This window comes from Neoarius graeffei, chromosome 17, assembly GCF_027579695.1.
Source record: "Neoarius graeffei isolate fNeoGra1 chromosome 17, fNeoGra1.pri, whole genome shotgun sequence".
In the NCBI taxonomy this organism is placed as follows: domain Eukaryota; kingdom Metazoa; phylum Chordata; class Actinopteri; order Siluriformes; family Ariidae; genus Neoarius; species Neoarius graeffei.
The window spans coordinates 53277641-53304893 of record NC_083585.1 but is presented as its reverse complement, the minus strand read 5'-3'; the positions used below and the strand labels follow the sequence as shown (position 1 = coordinate 53304893).

The 27253-nt window shown below is 40.6% G+C and overlaps 1 protein-coding gene across 1 annotated transcript in view; it reads left to right on the top strand.

Annotated features, from left to right (window-relative positions):
* nbeab (neurobeachin b) overlaps window positions 1–27253 on the top strand; it is a 793085-nt gene that overhangs the window by 281744 nt on the left and 484088 nt on the right. The window contains exons 25-29 of the mRNA XM_060943557.1: window positions 6239–6419; window positions 6986–7101; window positions 9017–9124; window positions 12262–12430; window positions 22483–22912. Of these exons, the coding sequence (XP_060799540.1) occupies window positions 6239–6419; window positions 6986–7101; window positions 9017–9124; window positions 12262–12430; window positions 22483–22912 (1004 nt within the window). The remainder of the gene's footprint in view (window positions 1–6238; window positions 6420–6985; window positions 7102–9016; window positions 9125–12261; window positions 12431–22482; window positions 22913–27253) is intronic.

The following is a 27253-nucleotide window of genomic DNA, read 5'->3' as shown; positions in this document are numbered from 1 at the left end:
AAAATGGCCCAACAGCGGAGAAAAATAAAGAAGACGGAAGAATAATAATAGTGAACTCTTACAAGAACAATAGGGCCTTCGCCCATAGGGCTCGGGCCCTAATTAAAGCCGCAAGCGGCCTCGACGGGCCCTCGCGCCAGCGGCCAAGGGGGGCGGGGGCATGCGTCCCCGCGAAAAACCTTCCACAGCGTCTTCGGCAAGAGACATTACTCCCACAATGGCGACAAAGCACAGAATTGGACACAGAGTACACGGTGCGCTGAGATGTTGTCATGGACAGAACATTTTATGCCATGGCTTCCCAACCAAATTAATGTATTTACCTCATCAGTCACCAAGCTATAGCTACATAGGATTGTCTTCTGTTAGACATCTATTAGTCTGTATGTAACGCTGCAACACTTGCTCCCGACTGCCTACCCATTCCCCACAAGTCATGTGTGTTTAAGGCAACCAAAACAACATACTCCTGGTGCCTCATGATTGTAAACACCTCTCCTGCAACTTCTACAGCGCAATGAGCGCCCCCAGTGGTGAAAGTTCACCAAATTTGGTATACATGTCAAGGGACCTATGAAGAGTTGTTGTGTCAAGTTTGATCAAGTTTGACCAATCAGAAGCCGAGATATAAATTGTTGCCCGAAAACAGCGCCCCCAGTGGCAAAAGTTCACAAAATTTGGGAGATATGTCAGGTGACCTGTTAAGAGTGTGCGTATCAAGTTTGATCAAGATTGAGTAAATAGAAGATGAGATATTGATTTTTGAAGAATAAATGTTTTGGTTTCTCCCATGTCAGTAGGTGGCGCTATGCTGTACATGAGCGATTATGAGTTGGAAAATTAAGTGTCTACAACAGCAACGTACTATCACAAGGTTGTGGTGTGAAGGAAAAGCATTATGGAATTATTTACCAAAAACATGTTTTGGAGCAATTGCGTCGGCCAAAAACAGCGCCCCCCATGGACGAAAATTCCCAAAATGAGGTATACATGACATGGGAGGTAGTAAGAGGGTGGCCGTGAAGTTTGACCAAATTTGAGGAAAGATTGGATTTTTTGCCCAAAAATAGCGCCCCCAGTGGCGAAATATCACAGAATTTGGGTAGCATGTCAGAAGCCCAATGAGTGATTTGCGTGTGAAGTATGAGCAGTTTTGACCAATTAGAAGATTTGTTATGAATTTTTAAGCATGTAAAATTTTGCATTGAAAATCGATTGACGTATAACTTCTGAACGGCTTATCCTACGTGAAACGTATTTAGGAACTTTTGTCAGCCATGTCTGTAGATGATGACTATCAATTTTGGTGACATTCCTATGAACGGCCTAGGAGGAGTTGCGCCGTCTTCGTGGCCATGCATTTCGCACAAAAGTGAAATTACCTCACTTCCTGTTGGGCGTGGCTAATGCATTGGCATTACATTTTTGTCCGGCTTAGTGAGATACATATGGGTACCAAATGGCATGCCACTACTACAAAATACATGGCAACCAGGCACCTTTATGCGGGAGGCCAAAATCACAACGACTTAGGGGGCGCTATAGAGGCCCTGAGGCCCGCCTGGATCTGGGCTTCTGGTTCTCAGTAGCGGTGGCAGTCTAAGAAAAAGGAGCCAAATTTCGTGCGTTGTCGACCATGGCAAGCGCCCCAAAAAGGGTCTTGTAAAGAATTTGCTTGCCAAGTTTGACAAATCAGAAGCTGCAATATCATTTTTGCCATAACCAGCACCCCCAGGGGCGAAAGTGCACAAAATTTGGCGTATATGTCAGGTGAGCTATGAAGAGTTAGCGTATGAAGTTTGATGACAATTGAGTAAATAGAAGATGAGATATAGATTTTTGAAGAATAAATTTTTTGGTTTTTCCCATGTCAGTAGGTGGCGCTATGCGGCACATGAGCGATTATGAGTTGGAAAAATAAGTGTCTACAACAGCAACGTACTATCACAAGGTAGTGGTGTGAAGGGAAAGCATTATGGAATAATTTACCAAAAACCCGTTTTGGAGCAATTGCGTCGGCCAAAAACAGCGCCCCCCATGGACGAAAATACCCAAAATGTGGTATACATGACATGGGAGGTAGTAAGAGGGTGGCCGTGAAGTTTGACCAAATTTGAGGAAAGATTGGATTTTTTGCCCAAAAATAGCGCCCCCAGTGGCGAAATATCACAGAAATTGGGTAACATGTCAGAAGCCCAATGAGTGATGTGCGTGTGAAGTATGAGCAGTTTTGAGCAACTAGAAGATTTGTTATGAATTTTTAAGCATGTAAAATTTTGCATCGAAAATTGATTGACGTATAACTTCTGAACGGTTTATGCTACGTGAAACGTATTTAGTAACTTTTGTCAGCCATGTCTGTAGATGATGTCAATCAATTTTGGTGACATTCCTATGAACGGTCTAGGAGGAGTTGCGCCGTCTTCGTGGCCACGCATTTCGCACAAAAGTGAAATTACCTCACTTCCTGTTGGGCGTGGCTAATGCATTGGCATTACATTTTTGTCCGGCTTAGTGAGATACATATGCGTACCAAATGGCATGCCACTACTACAAACTACATGGCAACCAGGCACCTTAATGCGGGAGACCAAAATCACAACGACTTAGGGGGCGCTATAGAGGCCCTGAGCCCCGGCCAAGTTTGGGCTTTTGGTTCTGAGTAGCGGTGGCAATTCTCGGAACTGGTGCCAAATTTCGTACGTTTTCGCCCATGGCAAGCGCCCCGAAAATGGCCCAACAGCGGAGAAAAATAAAGAAGAAGAAGAAGAAGACGGAAGAATAATAATATTGAACTCTTACAAGAACAATAGGGCCTTCGCCCATAGGGCTCGGGCCCTAATAATAGTGAACTCTTACAAGAACAATAGGGCCTTCGCCCATAGGGCTCGGGCCCTAATAATAGTGAACTCTTACAAGAACAATAGGGCCTTCGCCCATAGGGCTCGGGCCCTAATTATCTTGGCAGACAAATAACAAGCATATTTTGCCTTGATTTAAGATATTTAATCTTGGTTAGATTTTACTTTTTGCAGTGATGGTTCCTCGTAAAATTAAGGATCAATTTCACTCGCGACTCGGGCAATTTTCAAAACTTCGAAATCACTCGTGAAATTAATCCTTAATTTTACTCGGCCACATACAATTACCTATACAAACCAACCCAATTCAAGTGACCAAACAAGCTAATAAGTTTCAGATAATTAACAATTATTCCATGAAATCGAGTTGTACAAGAGCGGCTCACATCCATATACAATGAGAGTGAGTGGAATAACCATTTTATTCTAGCCACATTCACTGGATTTTGAGAAACGGAGCATTTTTATTGATATTTTTTGCAAATTCGATAAATAAAAACTTGATACAAAATGTCTAACAAAATCATTTCTGCTTAGAATGTAAACAAACTGGCAAAATGCGATAATAATAATTCTTGAAAAATAAAAAAAGACACGTTCTTACCATCAAATACTTTCATTCCATATTTTGTTGCTTTTTTGGGGGGGTATTTTTTGGGTTTTGTTTTCGAGTAGAGTTTTTATTTCGTCCTTGGTTGATTCAGTAACACGCTCCGCCATTTTGTTTTTCTCTACTCGTGGTATATGAGCTGATATCCAAGTAGTAGAGTAGCCAATCAGAGCACACGATTGCACATATCCAGTGAATGTGGATGCAATAATAATAAATATAACAACTTTAATAATGTTGGGTTGTGATTTCATCGTGACACCCTTTTTTTTATCATGATGCATGATATCCCTCGACCCTACTCTGAGTGACATAGATGGAGTGACAGTCTTTTTTTTTTTTTATTCTACAGTAAATTTGTCCTGGGAATAATAATAATAATAAAAAAACAGTTAATTGAAGCATTGAACTCATTCTACACTCTCAGCGCTAGACTGTACCTTTCCTTTGTCCCTTTATTAATGTCTTTAATCTGTAAAAAGGTCACCTTTAAAGCTTCACTCTACAAAAAAAAAAAAAAAAGATCCATTTGTTGGAATTTCAGGTGAAAAATAAAGTCAAAATAAAAGAAATAAATATATAAATCAATGAAGATCCAAAATATTAGTGTACCACCCGGCAACAGGAAAAGGTCCAGTTTCGTACTATTTATTTTTTTCTGAGTGTAAATGAATTTCCTTTCGGAAGCAGTAGAGAGGGATGTTTAATATTCCTGTAGTGCCGTCACTTCCAGATTTCTAACTCACAGTTGATAGAGAGGTCAAGTGTCCTGGGTACACTCACTCACCAGCCACAGTGTGTGTCTGCAGCACGTGTGTGTGTGTGTGTCCGCAGAGCGCGTGTGGGTGTGTGTGTCCGCAGCACGTGTGTGTGTGTCCGCAGCACGTGTGTGCGTGTGTGTGTGTGTCCGCAGCACGTATGTGTGTGTCCGCAGCGCGTGTGTGTGTGTCCGCAGCGCATGTGTGTGTCCACAGCATGTGTGTGTGTGTGTGTGTGTGTCCGCAGTGCGTGTGTGTGTGTGTCCACAGTGCGCACGTGTGTGTTCAGTGTGTGTGTCCTGTGTGTGTGTCCCCACAGCATGTGTCCGGAGTTTGTGTATCTGCAGCGCGTGTCCGGAGTGTGTGTGTGTGTCCGGAGTGTGTGTGTGTCCACAGTGTGTGTGTCCGCAGTGTTCAGTGTGAGTGTGTGTGTGTTCAGTGTGAGTGTGTGTGTGTTCAGTGTGAGTGCGTGTGTCCACAGCGTGTGTTCAGTGTGTGTGTGTGTGTTCAGTGTGTGTGTGTTCAGTGTGTGTGTGTGTGTGTGTGTGTGTGTGTGTGTGTGTGTGTATCCGCAGCATGTGTGTGTCTGGAGTGTGTTTGTCCGGAGTGTGTTTGTTCAGCGTGCATGTGTTCAGTGTGTGTGTCTGCAGTGTGTGTGTTCAGCGTGTGTGTTCAGTGTGTGTGTGTCTGGAGCATGTGTGTTTGTGTTCAGTGTGTGTGTGTGTGTGTCTGTGTGTGTCCGCAGTGTGTGTGTTCAGAGTGTGTACCCGGAGCGTGTGTGTTCAGTATGTGTATCCTCAGTGTGTGTGTTCAGTGTGTGTGTTCAGTGTGTGTGTCCGGAGTGTTTTTCTAGACCCTCCTGAGTGTTCACTCTGAAGGTTTTTTCCATTCCAGAGGCTCTCAAAAGAAAAGAGTGCCACCAATCAGCGCTCCATTTTGTAATCATGGATGGCTCAGTGACATAACACCAGTGTATCAGTGTCTCACTAACCCTGTTCCTGTTCGAACCCAGCTGCTATTTTCATGCCCAGTAATGAAACAGTCGTGCGAGATGATGGTGACAAGCAAAAGCTGGGGTTGGAGAGACATTTCAAACACATTTCAGTGACAAATTGTGAACGAAAATGCACTAAATGGAGATGTGAAGTGCAGATGGTGTTTTCCGAAAGCAAAGGCAAACCAGAAGAAAGAACTCGGACAGTTGACGCATGAACTATCGAATATAATTGTGGAATTAATGGGGCTCGTTCTTATATTACTGTCATTGTGGTGAGAAATTTGATGACACAAATGCTGGTGTAGAGACTGAACACCCAGAGTACCGTATTTTTTTTTTCCCCACAAGTTTTATAAACCAGGTAGTTGCTATATTTCTACCGCTATAATATCACCTTGATGTGTAACTGTACGTCATGAAGAAAATGTCTTTTGGTTTTTAAAGGAGAATGACAGAGGAGATGATTTGACTGGACACCACACGTGCTGATGATGTATTCATTCAAACCTCACCTCTGTTGTTGGGCTTTTTTTAATTTAAAAAAAAAAACGTATGTGTGTGTCCGCACGTTTTTTTTTTTCATATACATCATTCTTTCCCAGGTTCTTAACCATAGCAATGGTTATGAAATATCAAGAAATAAAGAATAGTTTAACCACACCCACAGCCACACCCACCAGCACAACAATCTTATTACCTTTATCCTGTGACCATAAAGACACAGCCCAGGCCTTGTACTGTTATGCCATTATAACTCCAGTCAGTGAATTCTGTGCTACACACATCTGTCAGGGCCGTTATTTGATTATTTGAATGATCATTTCTGATCATCAGAAGATTTCACACAGTCTTATTGAAATGAATATTTGTGATGTATGCAGTGTCATTGTGGGCGGTTGGATAAAGACGTGAAATATTATAAAAAATGCTGAATAAACTGGTAACGGTTTTTAGGTTGTTTTACACTGCATTTTATTTGGTGTGTGTGTGTGTGTGTGTGTGTGTTTACCAGGCGGAGATGGAGGCGATCGAGGCGACACAGGGGATGTCCTCGGAGACTGCCGTGACCTTCCTGACGCGCCTCATGTCCATGGTGGACGTGTTGGTGTTTGGCAGCTCACTCAACTTCAGCGAGATCGAGGCAGAGAAGAACATGTCCTCCGGAGGACTGATGCGCCAGTGTCTCCGACTTGGTCAGTGTGTGTGTGTGTGTGTGTGTGTGTGTGTGTGTGTGTGTGAGAGAGACAGAGAGATCATAGTGGATATGTACATTATATACAAACCCACTCATGCACAGTACACAGTGTGACTCCATTCCTGTGGAGATGGAGCAGTTTATTATTATTTTAATTGACAATTCAAAGGAAAAAAACCCCAACATTTCTGTTTGTTTTATTTCAAAAACGATGAGTTCTCCAACGCTTTATTCACGCTTCAGTCTTCAGCCATTTTTCCATTCTTATTGTGTTCATTACCAGACTGCCTTCATCTCTCTCTCTGTATCACACACACACACACACACACACACACACACACACACACACACACACACACACACACACACACACACTTTTTCTTCCTCTGATTGTCTATCAGTGTGTCTATAGTGTCTTTAGTGTATTAAATTGACTGCTGTTTCCTTTTTTTTTGTTTTTTACAGCGACAATCATGTATACCAGGATGTATAAATATCTCATATCCCTCCTTCCCCTCTCTCTCTCTCTTTCTCTCTCTCTCTCTCTCTCTCTCTCTCTCTCAGTGTGTTGTGTGGCAGTGAGGAGTTGTTTAGAGTGCAGACAGCGTCACAGAGACAGAGGAATCAAGTCCTGTGTGTCCAGTATGAAATCTCAGGAGAGCGTACAGAGCTCCAGCAAGGTGTTCTCTCTCTCTCTCTCTGTCTCTCTCTCTCTGTCTTGCTCTCTCTCACTCACTCTCTCTCTCGCTCTCTCTGTCTCTCTCACTCGCTCTCTCTGTCTCTCTCGCTCACTGTCTCTCTCGCTCTCTCTCTCTGTCTCTCACGGTCTCTCTCTTGCTCTCTCTGTCTCTCTCACTTGCTCTGTCTCTCTTGCTCATTCTCTCTCTCTCTCTCTCTCTCTCTCTCTCTCTGTCTCGCTCGCTCTCCTTATTGAATATCAAGTCCTCTCTGTGAGACTGGAGGTTTAAAACCGATTTGAGTTCTCTTAATTTGCCAAACAACTGTAGCATAGATTCTACTCTATTACCACCGCATTGCTGTAGTATTACTATAGAATTTACTAAAGAATTTACTATCCTATTTCTTCTCATTGCTACTTTATTTGGTTCCTTTCTTTTCTCTTCTGTTCTATACTGTCCTTATAGTCTTTTCTATTCTTTCTTCACATTGTTACTTGATTCCATTCTTTTATCCTCTATTAAATTGCATTCTATTCTATTCTATTCTATTCTATTCTATTCTATTCTATTCTATTCTATTCAAGAGTATCCATGGAGTATTTTCTATTCTGTTTCTTCTCATTGCTACTTTATTCCTTTCTTTTATCTTCTGTTCTGATAGTGATTCTATTCTGTTCTATTCTATTCTTATACTATTACTATTATGTTACATCAATTAACATTCTATTCTTTCTTATCATATTCCTTTTTGCTCTATTCTATTCTATTCTATTACTTTCGCATCACTATAGTAATACTGTAAAATTTAGTATTCTATTTGATGCACGATCCTATTTCTTATCATTGCTACTTTATTCCATTCTTTTTTCTTCTATTCTGCTCGTAATTGTTTTCTGTTCTATTACGATAGAATTTCTAATTTCTACAGCATTGCTGTAGTATCACTGTAGTCTTTACAATTTTATTCTATTTATTATTCTGTTTCTTCTCACTGCTACTTGATTCTATTCCGTTCTTTTCTATGATATTCTCTTCTTTCTATTCTATTAGACTGCTTCTTATCACTCATATTCATCTAATGTAATAGAAATTATCATTCTATTCTTTATCACATTCCTTGTTACTCTGTTCAATTCTATAGCTATAGCATTGCTATTTTATTATTATTATTATTATTATTATTATTATTATTATTATTATATTCTGTTCCTTCACGTTGCTGCTTTATTCCATCCTTTTCTGTTCTATTCTATTCTGACAGTAATTTCTATTCTATTCTTTTTGAATCCCTTCTCCTCTCTTCCATTTTATAACTTCTATTATATTCAATTCTGTTTCTTCTTATCACTAATTTATTCTGTTACATTCTCTTCTATTCTTGTCTATTCAGTAATTTTCTTTCATATTGCATCCTTTCATACTCTATTGCAAACTATATGGCCAAAAGTATATGGACACCTCCTGACCATTCCACCCATATGTGGTTCTTCCCCAAACTGTTACCACAAATTTAAAAACACACAGTTCGCTAGAATGTCTTTGTATGCTGTAGAATAATAATTTCCCCTCACTGGAACAAACAGACCCAAGCCTGTTCCAGCGTGACTGTGCTCCCATGTACAAAGCGAGCTCCATGAAGACATGGTTTGCCAAATTTGGAGTGGAAGAACCCGAGTGTCCCAGTACAGAGAACTTTGCCTGTAATTAATACACTCTATCAGGCGATATTGAAATGATGGTACATTGATTAATTCTAAATCAATGTAGTTCTGCCCATATATATATATTTTTTTTTTTTCCTGAAACAGCTGCGTGACACAGTTTGCACCTTTCTGTTTCTACCCTCAGTGTGTTAATGAAAGTTCAGTGTACTGAGATGAAGTGTGTTGACTCACATATTACTGTTCTACTTTAGACTTCCTTAGAGAATTTCCCGAGTAACATTTCTCCCATTAAGGACCCGGATCGTCTCCTGCAGGACGTGGACATCAACCGTCTGCGTGCCGTCGTCTTCCGAGACGTCGTGAGTGATAATAGAGCAGAAATAAAAGCTCCACTTTATTATACATTCTCTTAGAAACTGCATGTATCTTTGTGACTTGATCTTAAGTGGGAATTTATTGGCTTCATCAAAAACTTTTTGAGAAATATCACACAAATTTTTGTATTATTATACCCCGAGGGGGGGTATACTGGTTTACCTCTGTCTATCCATCCGTATCTCCATATTGCCATATCTCCGTCCATTCAAAACACCCTTTATCTCAGCAACCACAAATCATAGCCACTTGGTACTTGGTACCAAACTTCAGCTTGGGGTTCTATACCGTATATTCTATTTTCAGGTCTGTTGCACATCGACTTCCTGTTTACCGACTGAATGTATTTACGAAACATATAGGGTGGATTTACAAAGTTTTCCTAACATTTTTCTCAGCAACTACAAATCACAAATGCTTGCTATTTGGTGCTGAGCTTCAGCTTGGGGTTCTATACCATGTATACCATTGTCAGGTCTGTCACACATTGACTTCCTGTTTACCGACTGAATGTATTTACGAAACATAACGTGGATTTATAAAATTCTCGTAACACTTTCCTCAGCAAATACAAATTACAACTGCTTGATATTTGGTATGGAGCTTCAGCTTGGGGTTCTATACCGTGTATACCGTTTTCAGGTCTGTCGCACATCGACTTCCTGTTTACCGACTGAATGTATTTACAAAACATATAGGGTGGATTTTGACGCTATTTCATGAAGCAAAATGCTATTTCAAAATGACAGTTTACCAGGATGCTGTTTGAAATCCTTGGAGAAAACACTGCTCTTTACTTACTTGTTTCAGGGTTCATTATTTGTTTAAGTCAACATTCATAATAAGTGTCCTATTCCTTCGATTGCTTGCATTCTGATATAAGCGAGAGCGGGGGGATACGTAAGTGAGCAGTAGCTCACAGTTGATCTTGTTTTATTAGATTTATATTATATCAGTTTAACCTATGCTTGATTTAGTGCCAAAGTTTGTACCCAAACCCCATGCCCCCCACCCCTAAGGTTTGCGAGTTGTAGGAAAATGTACCTTTAATTTTCAATTAAAAAAAAAAAAATCCAAACAGATAAAATTGAAAGCTGGGTGCAAAAAAAATTCAAATCAATCAGAACAGAAAATACTTTTTTTTTCATGACCATCTCAGCCTCTAGACTTGATTTGAAGGCAAACACACATCTATCAGAGTTAGAAGAAAGGTGTCAATAAAAATTGACTATGATTGCCAAAGCAGACTGGAAGAGTTATACCAGACATTTCAGAAATAAATATGCAGTAAGGTACAGTAAGGCAACTGAGAGAATCCAAAAACTGTTTCTGTGAAACATATGAAATTTGGAGGAAGTAAACATGCAAGTTCAAACTGATAGCTTTTTTTTTCTCCCCTATTAATACAGTAATCCCTTCAACTCTTAGCTTTGTGTTTTGTTGTTGAAAGTAAAGAACTATTAAGGATTAATTAAATGATTAGAAACTACTAGGTTACGAAACTGTACCATGCATTGTCACTGAAGTGATACGCTCAGGCACCCTCCTTACTGAGAAAAGTACATATTGGCCACTCAGAAAATGTGACAAGTAATGGTAAGGACATTAAAAAAAATTGTATCCACTAATTTTAGTTACAATCCCTGTAAATATATTTAATTAAAAAACCCAACATATTTCATGAATTCACAAAGCAAGAGATATCATTATTATGAAAAAAATAATGCCCAGTTGTTGTCTTTACTGTTACCCATAATGTCTTTACCGTTACTCTATAGGGTAGAGTAACACTGGGTAATGGTAAAGGCATCTCATGGCATTTTTGGGTCACTGAGTGCAGAAAAAAAAAAGAAACAAATTATGCATTTATTATCCCATCCTCACTTACTACCTGGCTAACTAAACTTTTTAAATATGCAGCATCATTATCTCTATAATTTGGAGTAATGGCAAAGAGGTAATTTCCCTGACATCTCGAAATTTCGATCAGTATCCTGGATTCCAACATTCATGCACCAGTGATTTTTTTTTTTCAAAATGGCTGCTCAACATCCTGGTCCTTCTTCATGTAGCTAAACTACCCTCTATCGTCAAAGCCCTGAGTTACAGCATGATTTTCTCATTTGGGTAACGGTAAAGACATCAAGAAAGCACACATTCTTGCGCATATATTTTAGGCTATATGCCAAAAACCATCGAAGCAAAGATCATGATATTTTCCACAAAATTATTTTCCTTATTTTCCATAAAATAAGGAATTATTTTCATTCAAATTTCACTCATCCTTATTTAGACACATGGTGGTAATGACATTTTGGTATATTTAGGCTAAATGAAATTTTTGCAAATGCAGACAAGTTGTCTCACTATTTTATTTATTATTTATTTTTTTTACTGCTCTGTTAAATTCTTTCCTAAAATAAATGTATTATAGCAGGCCAGGCTTAATTGTTTGAGAGAGAGAGAGAGAGAGAGAGAGAGAGAGAGAAACTTCATGTTTAAAACTGAATTTGTCACATTTTTTGAGAATGGCCCACATCGTGCATCTTACAAATTTTCATTCGAAAAGGCAATTATGGTCCAGTGATATACCTTAAAGTATTGATGTGAAAAATATATTTTAAAGGTGAAAAAGGTAAAAATACTTCCCCAGAATTTAACAAAATTTTGAACACCTGATATGGTAGCATTTTTGCAGAAATGAAGTGAATACTATTAAAAAACAAACAAACAAACAAACAAACAAACAAACAAACAAACAAACAAACAAAAAGCCCTCAGTAATAAATAGGATTAAGTGAATCAAATGTTAATGCTTAAAGAACTGAAACACATTGGAAATAAATCAGAACACTGTAGATTGTATTTAATTGGAAAAGGACAGCATACAATATTTATAATTAGGAACGATAGACACAGCCCATATTTATGTTTTACAGGTAAAGCCTTTGAGTTAAAGCCTGTGAGTCTTTTTTTTTTTAATTTACTCTGTGCTTAACCCTCCAAATGCTCCTGATTTCTATAAAACCCCCTTATAGAGTTGCGTATTAACGTATTAAATGGAGATTAACGATGTAGTTTCTCGGCAGTCTTGAATGATGTGTTGTGATGTGTTTTGTAGGATGATGGGAAGCAGGCACAGTTCCTGGCCCTGGCTGTGGTTTATTTCATTTCTGTCCTGATGGTGTCCAAGTATCGAGACATCTTGGAGCCACAGCGCGAGACGACCAGGACCATCAGCCAATTAGGGAGGAGCATTCGCCAGGAAATCAACTCTCCCACGAGCACAGGTGCTGATCATCATCATCATCATCATCCACAACAACTTCTTCTTCTTCCCTTGCGTTTAATTTCAAACCAATCATTCAGTCTTTAAGACAGTTGACCAGGATATGTGACAAAAAGGTTTCACCTTATGACAATTTTCACATGCTATCAGTAGCAGTGGAAGCTCAAAGAGTGCTATGGTTCAGGTTTATTCAAAGGATCGCAATCAAATCAGACAGGAAATGTCTAGTACACTGGCAAAAGGACAATCTAATGGTGAGATCAAGGCAGGACGAGTGGCAAGACTTATATTCTATATATTCGATCCACATTCACTGGATATGAGCAATCTCATGCTCTCATTGGCTACTCTACTACCAGGCTATCACCTCATATACCATGAGTAGAGAAAAACAAAATGGCAGAGCATGTTGGTGAACCACCCGAGGACGAAATAAAAACTACTCGAAAACAAAACCCCAAAAAATACAAAAAAAGCAACAAAATATGGAATGAAAGTATTTGATGGTAAGAACGCATTTAAAAAAATCAAGAATTATTATTATTATTAGAGCATTTTTCACAAATTGCTCCTGTCATTTCGCCGGTTTGTTTACGTTCTAAGCGGAAATTATTTTTAAAATTGATCGGATTTGCAAAAAAAAAAAAAGATATGTTTCTTAAAATCCAATGAATGTGGATAGAATAAAACAGTTATTCCACTCAAGCCTGTCGTACATGGCTTGGTGCTACGCGGCTCGTCGGCTATCAGCTCATGTACGACAAGATTGAGTGGGATAACTGTTAAATATACAGTACTGTGCAAAAGTCTTAGGCACATATAAAGAAATGCTGTAGATCAAAAATGGCTTAAAAATAATGAAATGATTCAATATTACAACCCCGATTCCAAAAAAGTTGGGACAAAGTACAAATTGTAAATAAAAATGGAATGCAATGATGTGGAAGTTTCAAAATTCCATATTTTATTCAGAATAGAACATGGATGACATATCAAATGTTTAAACTGAGAAAATGTATCATTTAAAGAGAAAAATTAGGTGATTTTAAATTTCATTACAACAACACATCTCAAAAAAGTTGGGACAAGGCCATGTTTACCACTGTGAGACATCCCCTTTTCTCTTTACAACAGTCTGTAAACGTCTGGGGACTGAGGAGACAAGTTGCTCAAGTTTAGGGATAGGAATGTTAACCCATTCTTGTCTAATGTAGGATTCTAGTTGCTCAACTGTCTTAGGTCTTTTTTTGTCATATCTTTCGTTTTATGATGCGCCAAATGTTTTCTATGGGTGAAAGATCTGGACTGCAGGCTGGCCAGTTCAGTACCTGGACCCTTCTTCTACGCAGCCGTGATGCTGTAATTGATGCAGTATGTGGTTTGGCATTGTCATGTTGGAAAATGCAAGGTCTTCCCTGAAAGAGATGTCGTCTGGATGGGAGCATATGTTGCTCTAGAACCTGGATATACCTTTCAGCATTGATGGTGTCTTTCCAGATGTGTAAGCTGCCCATGCCACATGCACTAATGCAACCCCATACCATCAGAGATGCAGGCTTCTGAACTGAGCGCTGATAACAACTTGGGTCGTCCTTCTCCTCTTTAGTCCGAATGACACGGCGTCCCTGATTTCCATAAAGAACTTCAAATTTTGATTCGTCTGACCACAGAACAGTTTTCCACTTTGCCACAGCCCATTTTAAATGAGCCTTGGCCCAGAGAAGACGTCTGCGCTTCTGGATCGTGTTTAGATACGGCTTCTTCTTTGAACTATAGAGTTTTAGCTGGCAACGGCGGATGGCACGGTGAATTGTGTTCACAGATAATGTTCTCTGGAAATATTCCTGAGCCCATTTTGTGATTTCCAATACAGAAGCATGCCTGTATGTGATGCAGTGCCGTCTAAGGGCCCGAAGATCACGGGCACCCAGTATGGTTTTCCGGCCTTGACCCTTACGCACAGAGATTCTTCCAGATTCTCTGAATCTTTTGATGATATTATGCACTGTAGATGATGATATGTTCAAACTCTTTGCAATTTTACACTGTCGAACTCCTTTCTGATATTGCTCCACTATTTGTCGGCGCAGAATTAGGGGGATTGGTGATCCTCTTCCCATCTTTACTTCTGAGAGCCGCTGCCACTCCAAGATGCTCTTTTTATACCCAGTCATGTTAATGACCTATTGCCAATTGACCTAATGAGTTGCAATTTGGTCCTCCAGCTGTTCCTTTTTTGTACCTTTAACTTTTCCAGCCTCTTATTGCCCCGTCCCAACTTTTTTGAGATGTGTTGCTGTCATGAAATTTCAAATGAGCCAATATTTGGCATGAAATTTCAAAATGTCTCACTTTCGACATTTGATATGTTGTCTATGTTCTATTGTGAATACAATATCAGTTTTTGAGATTTGGAAATTATTGCATTCCGTTTTTATTTACAATTTGTACTTTGTCCCAGCTTTTTTGGAATTGGGGTTGTAAAAAAAAAAGATTACAGACATTTAGTAGACACTCTTATCCAGAGCAATGTACAGCATACCCAGAGCAGCATGGGGTCTTGCTCAAGGGCACTTCAGCCATTTCTACTGGCCCCAGGAATCAAACCAGCAACCTTTAGGTCCCAATCTAACCATTAGGCTATGGCTTCCCAGTGAACCAGGGTAAATGAAACAAAGCCAATATATAATTGTGAGACGACCCTTTGTTTAAAAATAAAAATAGCAGTCTCAGGTCCAATGAGTGCAGTTTTATGTGGAAATGAGCTGTAGGTTTTACTGAGCATCTTCCAGAACCAGCCACGGTTCTTCTGGACACTTTGACTGTCACACTCGCTTCTTCATTTTGCACCAAAACCCAGCAGCCTTCATTATGTTTTCTTTTTTAATCTGAAAAGTGCTCTCTTATGTAATATGCTGCTCAGATAGAAACATTGTACAAACCAGGAAATGACCCGGATGTGAATGCGGGAAGTAGAGTACTATTTAGGAAACACTGCCCTCTGCTGGCAGGGAAGGAAAACATTCTGATTGACTGTGATAATGTCTGACTGACTCGAGCTTGTTTATTTATCTTATATTTTCTTATTACTTAGCGTAGTACCTTTTCTGTTTAAATCTGTTGGTCTTAGCATTAATGTGTTTTATACTAGTTTTCTCATGTGGTTTTGGAGAACCAGGAGTCTCTCAGCTGTTCATCATCTCAAGCAAAGTGCAATCACTGACCAGGCGCTTCTGTCTCCTTTCTCAGTACTCGCATGTCGTGTTAATTATGCCACATGGACTCAAACTTGTGAGTGCATGGAGGAACTTGGCTGAGCGCCTCAGTCACACGTCACCGAAAAATGGGCTGATGGAATGTGACTCGCAGGCTTATCAAAGGATTTTTTTTTTTTTTCAGTCTTGAGATGTTGGAAGGGATGAATGGGGATGAAATAAGCTTCAAAGAATGTGATGGAGGTGAGGGGTGGGGGAAAGAAGGAATTCGAGCCAGAGGGAGCAAAAGAGTGAGTGTGACATAGCATTATAGGGAGAGAAAAATGGACAAAGCCAGCATATGAGGACACAGGAGATGGCGTTGCTATTTCCAGCACGAACTGTCAGTGGCCATTAGGCAGGCAATTCAGCAGAGGAGAATGGGATCATACAGGCTGCTGCATCGCCTCATAAATTTAAGGCAAAAAAAAAAAAAATCAAGACAGCACAATCTTTTCAGATGCCATGCAGCGGATGGTTATCTGAGCCCAAGATGGCATAAAGACATTATCTTTCGCTTTCTAAGGTTGCAATGGCTTCATTAGCAGCAGAGCGTGAATATTAATCAGGATGGCAGAGTGTGTAGAAAACAGCTGGGTGTGTGAAGAGTGTGTGAAGTCTGGGTTCCTCTGCCCAAGCCTTGGTGTTTACACTCAGGGAATTCATTGCCACCTTAAGCTTGTGCAATACTACGGAAGCCACGAGAGGCCCTTCATATAATCTTTTTTTATTCACCTTGTTATCCCAAGATAACGACATAATTAATTCAGGATCTCGGGAAAACAATACAACTAATTCGAGATCTCGAGAAAACAACACAACTAATTCGAGATCTCGAGAAAACAAAACCATTATTTCGAGCTCTCGAGAAAACAAGACAATTATTCCGTGGTCTCGAAAAAACAACAATTATTTCATGATCTCGAGAAAACAGCTGAGATTTCTAGCAGAGCTGCGCCCCCTGTGGGTCAGACAACGAAGACTTAGAAAACGGCGGACATGTAACAGAGCAGAAATGGCTTTTTACTCCCAGTATCAACCCCTGATCAAAATATTGCCTTATTAGGTGATCGATTATTCCAGACATTCTAATGACCAAAGTTGCGTCTATACAGAATGAGAAATAGCCCCAAAGTCAGCATATCACAAGTCTCTTGGCGCACCTGAATGAACCATTTCTCAGCTGTTTACTCGAGATCATGAAATAATTGTTTTGTTTTCTCGAGATCCCGAAATAACGGTTTTGTTTTCTCGAGATCTTGAATTAGTTGTGTTGTTTTCTCGAGATCCTGAATTAATTATGTCGTTATCTCGGGATAACAAGGTGAATAAAAAAAGGATTATATGAAGGGCCTCTCTCGGCTTCCGTACAATACTGTCTTCAGAAACCTGCAAAAAAAAACCTTTTCAATATTAAATATTGTACAGTCTTAAGATATAGTACTGAAAATCAGCCTTTCGCATTTACAGAAATATTAATTGTGATTATTTTTATATACACAGTGGAATCATCACCTTCCTGGAAGTGTTTCAGATATCCTGTTTTATTTTCATTTTTTCCCCCAGATATTTCTCTGTGTTGTAGTCGAGCCACTAAACCTCGAGTCCGAGTCCAGTCTCGCGTCCCCAGTGTTCGAGTCCAAGTCATTAAAGAAAATTTTGAGTTGAGTCCGAGAACAAGACTCCAACTGCACCATTTGACGGTGGCTGTTGCTGCCTTTATGTGAAACCGTTTACGACGTGAGCACGAGAGTCCGTTTGGCGCGTGCAGTTCGGTGCGTGCCCGAGAGTCTATCTCATACACGTGCCAAGGTCTGCAGTTGTGACACTCTTGCATGGAATTAGTATAAAAATTAATGTAGGTATAAATATGGGCGGCACGGTGGTGTAGTGGTTAGCGCTGTCGCCTCACAGCAAGAAGGTCCGGGTTCGAGCCCCGTGGCCAGCGAGGGCCTTTCTGTGCGGAGTTTGCATGTTCTCCCCATGTCCATGTGGGTTTCCTCCGGGTGCTCCGGTTTCCCCCACAGTCCAAAGACATACAGGTTAGGTTAACTGGTGACTCTAAATTGACCGTAGGTGTGAATGTGAGTGTGAATGGTTGTCTGTGTCTATGTGTCAGCCCTGTGATGACCTGGCGACTTGTCCAGGGTGTACCCCGCCTTTCGCCCGTAGTCAGCTGGGATAGGCTCCAGCTTGCCTGCGACCCTGTAGAACAGGATAAAGCGGCTAGAGATAATGAGATGAGATGAGATGAGATAGTTACACAGCCTAACATGATCTCTAAAATATGGTTGCACAAAATGCTTTGATATTTGAAAGAAACTAACTCAAAATTACCTGCTTCTCACCTGAGATGAGATGAGATGAGATATAAATATCGTAAAACAGTGAAACAGGCAATAGGTCGAGCGAGGCACAAATAGGCTATTGTAGACTCGGCAGAATCAAAGACGAGAAACAGGAGATCAGGAAACCAAACAAGGAAATAAGGCTCAGTAACGTGTCAGCAACGCAACTCAATACTTCGCAAAGTAAGTGTGTTTTCATAGTTTTTATATGATTGTGCCTTAATCCTGTGCAGGTGCAAGTTGTTTACAGTGCGCGTGCGAGAGTCTACTTGGCGCATGCGCTGTCTGGAGCGCGCCCGAAAGTCTATCTGCTGCACGCGCCAAGGCGTGCAGGTGTGACACCCTTGCACGAAAATAGTATAAAAATTAATGTACACTACCGTTCAAAAGTTTGGGGTCACTTTGAAATGTCCTTATTTTTGAAAGAAAAGCACTGTTCTTTTCAATGAAGATCACTTTAAACTAATCAGAAATCCACTCTATACATTGCTAATGTGGTAAATGACTATTCTAGCTGCAAATGTCTGGTTTTTGGTGCAATATCTCCATAGGTGTATAGAGGCCCATTTCCAGCAACTCTCACTCCAGTGTTCTAATGGTACAATGTGTTTGCTCATTGCCTCAGAAGGCTAATGGATGATTAGAAAACCCTTGTACAATCATGTTAGCACAGCTGAAAACAGTTTAGCTCTTTAGAGAAGCTATAAAACTGACCTTCCTTTGAGCAGATTGAGTTTCTGGAGCATCACATTTGTGGGGTCGATTAAATGCTCAAAATGGCCAGAAAAATGTCTTGACTATATTTTCTATTCATTTTACAACTTATGGTGGGAAATAAAAGTGTGACTTTTCATGGAAAACACAAAATTGTCTGGGTGACCCCAAACTTTTGAACGGTAGTGTAGATATAAATATCTTATGCCAAATTATTATGGCATGTTACAAAAAAATAAAGAAAAAAAAATCCAAGTCCTCGTCTCCAATTTATGAGTCCGAATGCAATTAATGCACGAGTCACAGTCCAAGTCCGAGTCATCAGTGATCAAGTCCAAGTCAAGTCACAAGTCCTTAAAATTAGGGCACGAGTCAGACTTGAGTACTACAAGCCTGATTTCTCTTTCAGATATCTGGGGGGGAACAGGGCCATGGTGGGGTTCCCCCCCACCTCCTTTGGATATCTGAAAGAGAAATATCTGGGGGGAAAAAACACACACACCACCACGGCCCTGTTTTTTTTTCCCCTTTTTTGCATAATGCCACTTTTACATTTTTATCGACTTTTTTTTTCTATATCTGTTACCTGACTTGTACAGTTGAACAATTATCTGTCTCATGTGTGCTATAATTGGTAATGATTTACATTCCGTCTCCATTCATGAATATTATTTCCTGCATTACAGAACATCCACAAACCATAACCATTAGCATTATTAAAGGGGCTCACCCTTCCCAGAAGTCTCTGCGCCAAGTGACAAGTCGCCATTTTCACATCCACAGATATTCCACTGTTCGAAATTCAATCTGCGACAATCTGGCGACATCTGAAACCATAGATCATAAACTGTATCATGAAATTGAAGACGATTTGTCAAAGTAGTTCGATTTTAAATTCTTTCAACCGATCCATTCTGTTTTTGTCTGGTTATTCCATTGTAATGGACCTGAGCCGGCCTTTACCATCTCACGGAGAACCACGAAAGAAAATATCTGTTGAAAACGACCAAGTATGAAACGTAGATGAAGAAAAAGTCTGAGGTCGATTTCTCAGGGATCACAAACATTGAATTTGTAGAGGTTTTGCCGCACAGAACACGAGTGGAAGAGCAGTCGTATGATTTCAAAACAAAAACAGGTGTCGCCAGGCAAAACAAACCCCGCCCAGTAGCACTTCTGATGAATATGAAGGAAGATATCGCGAAAAAAAAAAATAGGTACCCTATGGGTCCATGTGGCTACTGCTTATAAATAAAATAGTTTTCTGATCCCATGTCCATACAGTAAATATAGCATATATATTTACTCTAGGGCGGCACGGTGGTGTAGTGGTTAGCGCTGTCGCCTCACAGCAAGAAGTTCCGGGTTCGAGCCCCGGGGCCGGCGAGGGCCTTTCTGTGTGGAGTTTGCATGTTCTCCCCGTGTCCGCGTGGGTTTCCTCCGGGTGCTCCGGTTTCCCCCACAGTCCAAAGACATGCAGGTTAGGTTAACTGGTGACTCTAAATTGACCGTAGGTGTGAATGTGAGTGTGAATGGTTGTCTGTGTCTATGTGTCAGCCCTGTGATGACCTGGCGACTTGTCCAGGGTGTACCCCGCCTTTCGCCCGTAGTCAGCTGGGATAGGCTCCAGCTTGCCTGCGACCCTGTAGAACAGGATAAAGTGGCTACAGACAATGAGATGAGATGAGATATTTACTCTATGAGGCAGTAGCCAGAAAAATGAAGCGTAATCCAAAAATGAACAATTTAAAAATCACAGAAGTAAAATATACCAAGTGTCTAGTCTGGCTAACGCGACAAAGCTCTACGAGCTATTGGTCTGGCCAAGATATTAAGCCCAACCATTTCCCAGAGCCCGTGGTTGACCTGCCTCCCTGAAATGCCTCAGTTTGCTACTGGTCGAAGCCAGAAAAGGCTGTGACGAAGCTTAAAACCAATCACATCACTCTTTCCTCTGACGTATGTGACGCGACGGGGCTAACTGGTAGATTAAACTCTTACCGAAGCCGGTCGGGAGCAAGGCGAAAACGTCCTTCCTTTCAATAAATACCTCCAGGGCTGCTCTTTGCTCCGTTTTCAATGAGAACTTCCCGTTGAATGCTTTCAATACAGCATTTGTGAATGAAGCGCTTCCGGCATAGATTCTGTAAACAATCTATGGCTTCCGGTCGCAGTTCTACTACGTCAGTGCCTTGAACACGCCTCTACCCAGGGCCGTTGGAGATGCTCAAAGTTGATTGGTTCCCGATTTTTCGGGAGCTTGGAAGAGCTGTAGATAGCTTGCCTGGCCAGACTAAGCTCGCAACAGGCCTTCGTGTTGCGTCACGCTTAGGATGGGCGAGCACAGGCTACCAAGTGTCTGTCCTTTATATTATTCTACTCTTACCTCTTTCAGTTTTCGAAACTGAAACCTCCAAACCGAGGCTGACATACACACGCTGTCGCCATGACCCAAACTCTTATTTCCCGAAAATGGCCCGGCGCTAGAGCTCAGTGGAACACACTTTCCCGCTGTAATAAGCATAAACATGTCTGAAAGCGATTTCTTTAGTCTAGTCCATTTATTTCAAATGGTGGACCGAATCGTATACACTCACCGGCCATTTTAATCGGAACACGTCACGTGTATGCGCATGCGCAGTGCGCAATTTGTTACACTCTTATATTCTTGCAGCATGATGACGTAGTGGCTAGCGCCACTATATGAGGCAGTAACCACATCAAAAACGATTTTGACCATTTTGGTGACCTTGACCGGTTGACCCTCAAAATGTTGGAGGTTCTATTTGAGACCAATGCCCATCTATCCTGAAAGTTTCATGGAGCTTGATCCAGCCGTTTTCCCGTAATATTGTTAACTAACAAACAAACAAAGAAACCCGACCAAAAACAATACCTCGCCCCCTGGTGGACTCCGTCCCGGGTGAGGTAACAACAAACTGGATTCTGGGGAGTGTGAGCAAGCCCATTTAAGGAAAGACAGTAAGTTTACACACATACGGTATAGTAATTTTCATTCATCCATTATCTCCTCCACTTATCCATCAGGGTTGCAGGAGAACCTGGAGCCAATCCCAGCTGACTTCGGGTGAAAGGCGGGGCCTAATATTCATTTGTTTATTGAGATATGAATGAAATTCACCTGGGCTGACTGTTTATTTAATCCATGGCTGAAAATATGTTCCCATACCGTAAATGATCCAAAATCACATTACAGCATGTTTACAATGTAAATGTTGATCATTTCTTGAACTCTGATCTCCAGGTGTAAATTTTGGATGTAATTCTCAGTTCTGCATTTTTCAAATGAATAACAAACGCAAGCCTGTCCGTAAAAGGATTTTTATTTTATTCAGCGATGGTCTGAAAATCTGTTTATAATTTTAATGTGTTATATAATCAGAACCTCAGTGTAATGCATAACGTTCTTATCAGACAGATTTTAAAGGAAATTTTGAATAATTGTATGACATTTAAATGATCAGCAAAAACACCCCCCTCCTTTTTTTTAAGGGTGCCAATAATTCTGGAGTCACTTCTACAAGTCTGGTATTCCACTAAACTGTCCTAATGATGGACAGTTGGTGGAGGAAAATCACTCACCTACTAATTTCTGATTCTGTTCAGTGTTGGAGATTGTGTGCACGCAAAGGTGTACATACTTTTGTGATGCATTTTGAAACTATCAGATTATTTGACGGTTGTCTTGCTGTCTGTGATTTTTTTTTTTCCAACAGAAAACCCTCTGACCTTCTCAGACAGCAGTAAAGATCCCAGCTTGGTCCCTGATCCACATGCTGAAGTGTCTCTGCCTCATTCGGACTCTGGACTCGGGGACGAGCCTGCATCCTGCATGTTTAACGGAGCTGACCTGGAACCCGGCTCCAGAGGACCGGATGGCCTGCGTGGGATCCTCTGCACCCTCTCACAAGAGCCTAAAGCCCAGGAGAGCCTGACTGAAGTGGATCTCCTGAAGCCTGCTGCCTCCATCTCCAGTATCAGTCAATCCAACAAGGGCATCAACGTCAAGGAGATCCTCAAGAGTCTGGTCGCAGCTCCTTTGGAGGCCAGTGAGAGCGGACCAGAACCAGCAGCGTATCCTGAAAACCAGGTGTTAAAGAGGGAGACGCAGGCCATCATGCCCATGCAGTTCCACTCGTTTGACAGGTACAGAACTTGGGTCCAAATGGGTTGAGTTGTGGTGAGTGTGAAGGCCATAGCATATGATTTTTATATCATTTTCATCCTCATTGAACCATTCAGTGAGCCCTCGTGTCCTGGGGATTGGCATGGAGTCCTCTGAGAAGCCGTTATTTAACCCTTTGTTGTTGACTCTACAGAATGTTGTTCAGCTGAGTGGAATAGTGGTGTAGTGTTTAGCACTGTTGCCTCACAGCAAGAAGGTTCTGGGTTCGAGCCCAGTGGCCGACGCAGGCCTTTCTGTGTGGAGTTTGCATGTTCTCCCCGTGTCTGCGTGGGTTTCCCCTGGGTGCTCCGGTTTCCCCCACAGTCCAAAGACATGCAATTAGGCTAACTGGCTACTCTAAGTTGCCTGTCGGTGTGAATGTGTATTGGTTGTCTGGGAACCCAGCCACCATTTGGTGCCGGTCCCAAGCCAAGAAAATGGGAGGGTTGCAGCAGGAAGGGTGTCTGGCATAAAGCTAAGCTCCAATGAATATGACATGTCAAGGTCCACATGGCAGTGACCCAAAACACATCAGTGAGACAAGCTGGAAGCAGAAGAAGAAGATGATCACTCCTGCAATTTAATGGTTGCACCCACTAAGCTTGATATAAAATCTGGAGAGCTCAGAGCCTATTCCCCGCTGTCGAGACGAGTGAAGCCATCTGGACGCCATCTTACCACTCCCATCATGTGTATTTGGCTTGTGTGTTAAACCATCATATCCGATCAAATTTGCCCCAAGAAAAGTATCTCCTGACTTTTTTCCCCTTTTATTACCTCCTCTTATTTTCTCAACTTTGTCCACATTCCTTATATACTGTATCTTTATAGCGCTCCGCTTCACTGTTATTGTTTTTTTTTTTTTTTCTTTTCCAGTTCAGTCTCTGGTCAAATATATATATTTTTTGAATGGATCTTTTTTACGACTATAATTATTTTTATGGAGATTATTTCAGTTTTCCTCTTATACAGCGTATCTTTCTCTTTCACATATTTCTTCTTCCTTATCTATCTATCTATCTATCTATCTATCTATCTATCTATCTATCTATCTATCTATCTAAGGAAAAAGAAATCTATGAAAGAGAAAGGTTACGGTATATAATGTTGTATATTATATAACCTATACACTACCGTTCAAAAGTTTGGGGTCACCCAGCCAATTTTGTGCTTTCCATGAAAAGTCACACTTTTATTTACCACCATAAGTTGTAAAATGAATAGAAAATATAGTCAAGACATTTTTCTGGCCATTTTGAGCATTTAATCGACCCCACAAATGTGATGCTCCAGAAACTCAATCTGCTCAAAGGAAGGTCAGTTTTATAGCTTCTCTAAAGAGCTAAACTTTAGAGAGTTTTAAAATAACTTTAGAGTTATTTATGCAGTTGGTGAGAAAAATTAGAAGAAAAATGCTTACATGTGCAGCAGTGAACTGTACAGATCATCAGGTCAAAGGTTGTGGACGAATATTTCACCTGTGTATATCACATCACATCACATCACATTATCTGTAGCCACTTTATCCTTCTACAGGGTCACAGGCAAGCTGGAGCCTATCCCAGCTGACTACGGGCGAAAGGCGGGGTACACCCTGGACAAGTCGCCAGGTCATCACAGGCCTGACACATAGACACAGACAACCATTCACACTCACATTCACACCTACGGTCAATTTAGAGTCACCAGTTAACCTAACCTGCATGTCTTTGGACTGTGGGGGAAACCGGAGCACCCGGAGGAAACCCACGGGGAGAACATGCAAACTCCGCACAGAAAGGCCCTCGCCGGCCACGGGGCTCGAACCCGGACCTTCTTGCTGTGAGGCGACAGAGCTAACCACTACACCACCGTGCCGCCCTGGATAGAATCATACTTATTATATTCCTGAAAATGAAATGTAGCTCTGTTGTATCAGAGTATGTCCTGCAACAGTTTGACCTGATTTGTCAACATATTTCACTCGTGAAATATTTTTCAACACGAGAACATAAACTTCATATCTTCAAGCCAGTGTGTGATTATTTTTTTTTTTATTATTATATCAACACATTCACAAACTAAAAGTCCCCAAATTTATCAAAACAATTCATCAAATAGAGATTTGTCATGGTTTTGATTCTCCATGTCCTGGATGGAGCTTGTATGAAAAATACGAGTGGTGTATTTCTCAGTAAAACACTCGTGTCTATATAAAAATATGTATTTTTAGGAAATTATATTATATTTACTTTCTCGACTAAAAAACTAAAACCGATCCGGACAAAACAGGGCTTCCTGAAAGCAGTGCAGCTCACACAGAGATCATTGTTCAGTGTTAGAGCGAGTGTCTCTCTTGAGTGTAATCTTATGATATGAAAAGGGTTAAAAAAAAACGCTGAATTAAAGTGCAGTGCTTGGAAGAAACTCAGATGAACTCTGTGGTCAGGCGCTGTAGCCATGCAGAGCATCAACAATATTCCTTTCAACGAGACGACAGATAATATTTACGCGTTAGCGTTACTGTCCAAAGCTTTCACCTGTCTTTTATCTGATTCATTTTCTTCTTCTTCTTCTTAATGCTATATAAAGCCACCTGATATGAAGGATTTCTGTCTCTGTAAAGTCTGAGTCTCTCTCTCTCTCTCTCTCTCTCTCTCTTGCATGATAACTTTCTGACATAACAACAGAGCGCAATGCATATTCGTCAGCCCGTGATAAATACCTGGATTATTCCTTTCCAGAAACGAACACCATAATGATTTTTCATTTGTAAGCAAACCGTAAGTCACGTCAGTCCTGTGCGCTGCCTATCACTAAGAATTTCTGTGTTTGAAAAGGTCTTTGGATCGTAGTTCAGTGTTTTGGGTGCGTGTTTACATTCCGGGCTCAGATAAGATCTCGGAGTTATCCGTCTCCATTTCAAGAAGGGAAACATTCATCCTCAGCTAATCCCCGTGTAGTGTTTAGAGCCTGCTGTTAAACTCGTACACGCACCGAGTGCTTGCCTTCAGCTGTAAACCAAGATAGTGTTAATTCTCTAAGCTTTTACATCATATTAAATCTTAATAAAACATTTTGTTTGACAAGAAATGCCACTGATAACGTGAACGTTTTTGTTTTGGATTGGATGTTCAATATCTTAAGCGGTCGACCGATAACACTCCTTGCTGTGTCTGTTTTAAAACCTGTAGGGAATAAAACTTTTGAGTGTGTTGTCATGGGAACGTAATCGATGGTCAATAACGGGGTGGTGTAATGTGATCAGTGTGAAGCGTTTTACACGAAAGGAATTTGCAGCGGTTAGTGGTTTAGATCAGAAACAGGGACATTTTCAGATTTAATGACTCAGTAATAAATCTTAAACATCTCAAATGAAGTATGGTGCATTTATTGCTTTTCTTTTCCTTTCTTTCCTAAATGCAGTTGCTTATACACTGAATATTTCACAGTTATTCCACGAAATCGAGTCGTACATGAGCTGATAGCGGCTGTAAGCCGTGTACGACGAGATTGAGTGGAATAACTGTTTTATTCTATCCACATTCACTGGATTTTAAGAAACAGAGCATTTTTATTTGTATTTTTTGCAAATTCGATAAATAAAAACTTTTTATACAAAACGTCTGACAAAATAATTTCTGCTCAGACGGACTTCTTAAAAAAACCTATCGATGGCTGCATGAATTGACTTTTTAGTGTTGTTTTTTGTAGAAAGTCCCGTCTCGCTGTCGTGTCGAGGTATAGAATAGCTTTAGACATTTATTTAATTCTTCCATGGACATTTCAGTTCTGTAATTTTCACACTTCTTTGAACTTTTGAACCAGCCTAAATAAATTCAACAAATTTTAATGCTTAAAGATGAAGAATGTAAACAAACTGGCGAAATGACAGGAGCAATTTGTGAAAAATGCTATAATAATAATTCTTGAAAAATAAAAAAAAGGTATGTTCTTACCATCAAATACTTTTATTCCATATTTTGTTGCTTTTTTATTTTTTTTATTTTTTGGGGTTTTGTTTTCGAGTAGAGTTTTTATTTCGTCCTCGGTTGGTTCAGCGACACGCTCCGCCATTTTGTTTTTCTCTACTCATGGTATATGAGCTGATATCCTAGTCGGAGAGTAGCCAATCAGAGCACACGATTGCTCATATCCATATGTGAATGTGGATAGAACGATATACTTTATTTTCTAAGAGTGCACTGAATTCCGATTTTTATAAATGTGGTAAGGGCGGCACGGTGGTGTAGTGGTTAGCGCTGTCGCCTCACAGCAAGAAGGTCCGGGTTCGAGCCCCGTGGCCGGCGAGGGCCTTTCTGTGCGGAGTTTGCATGTTCTCC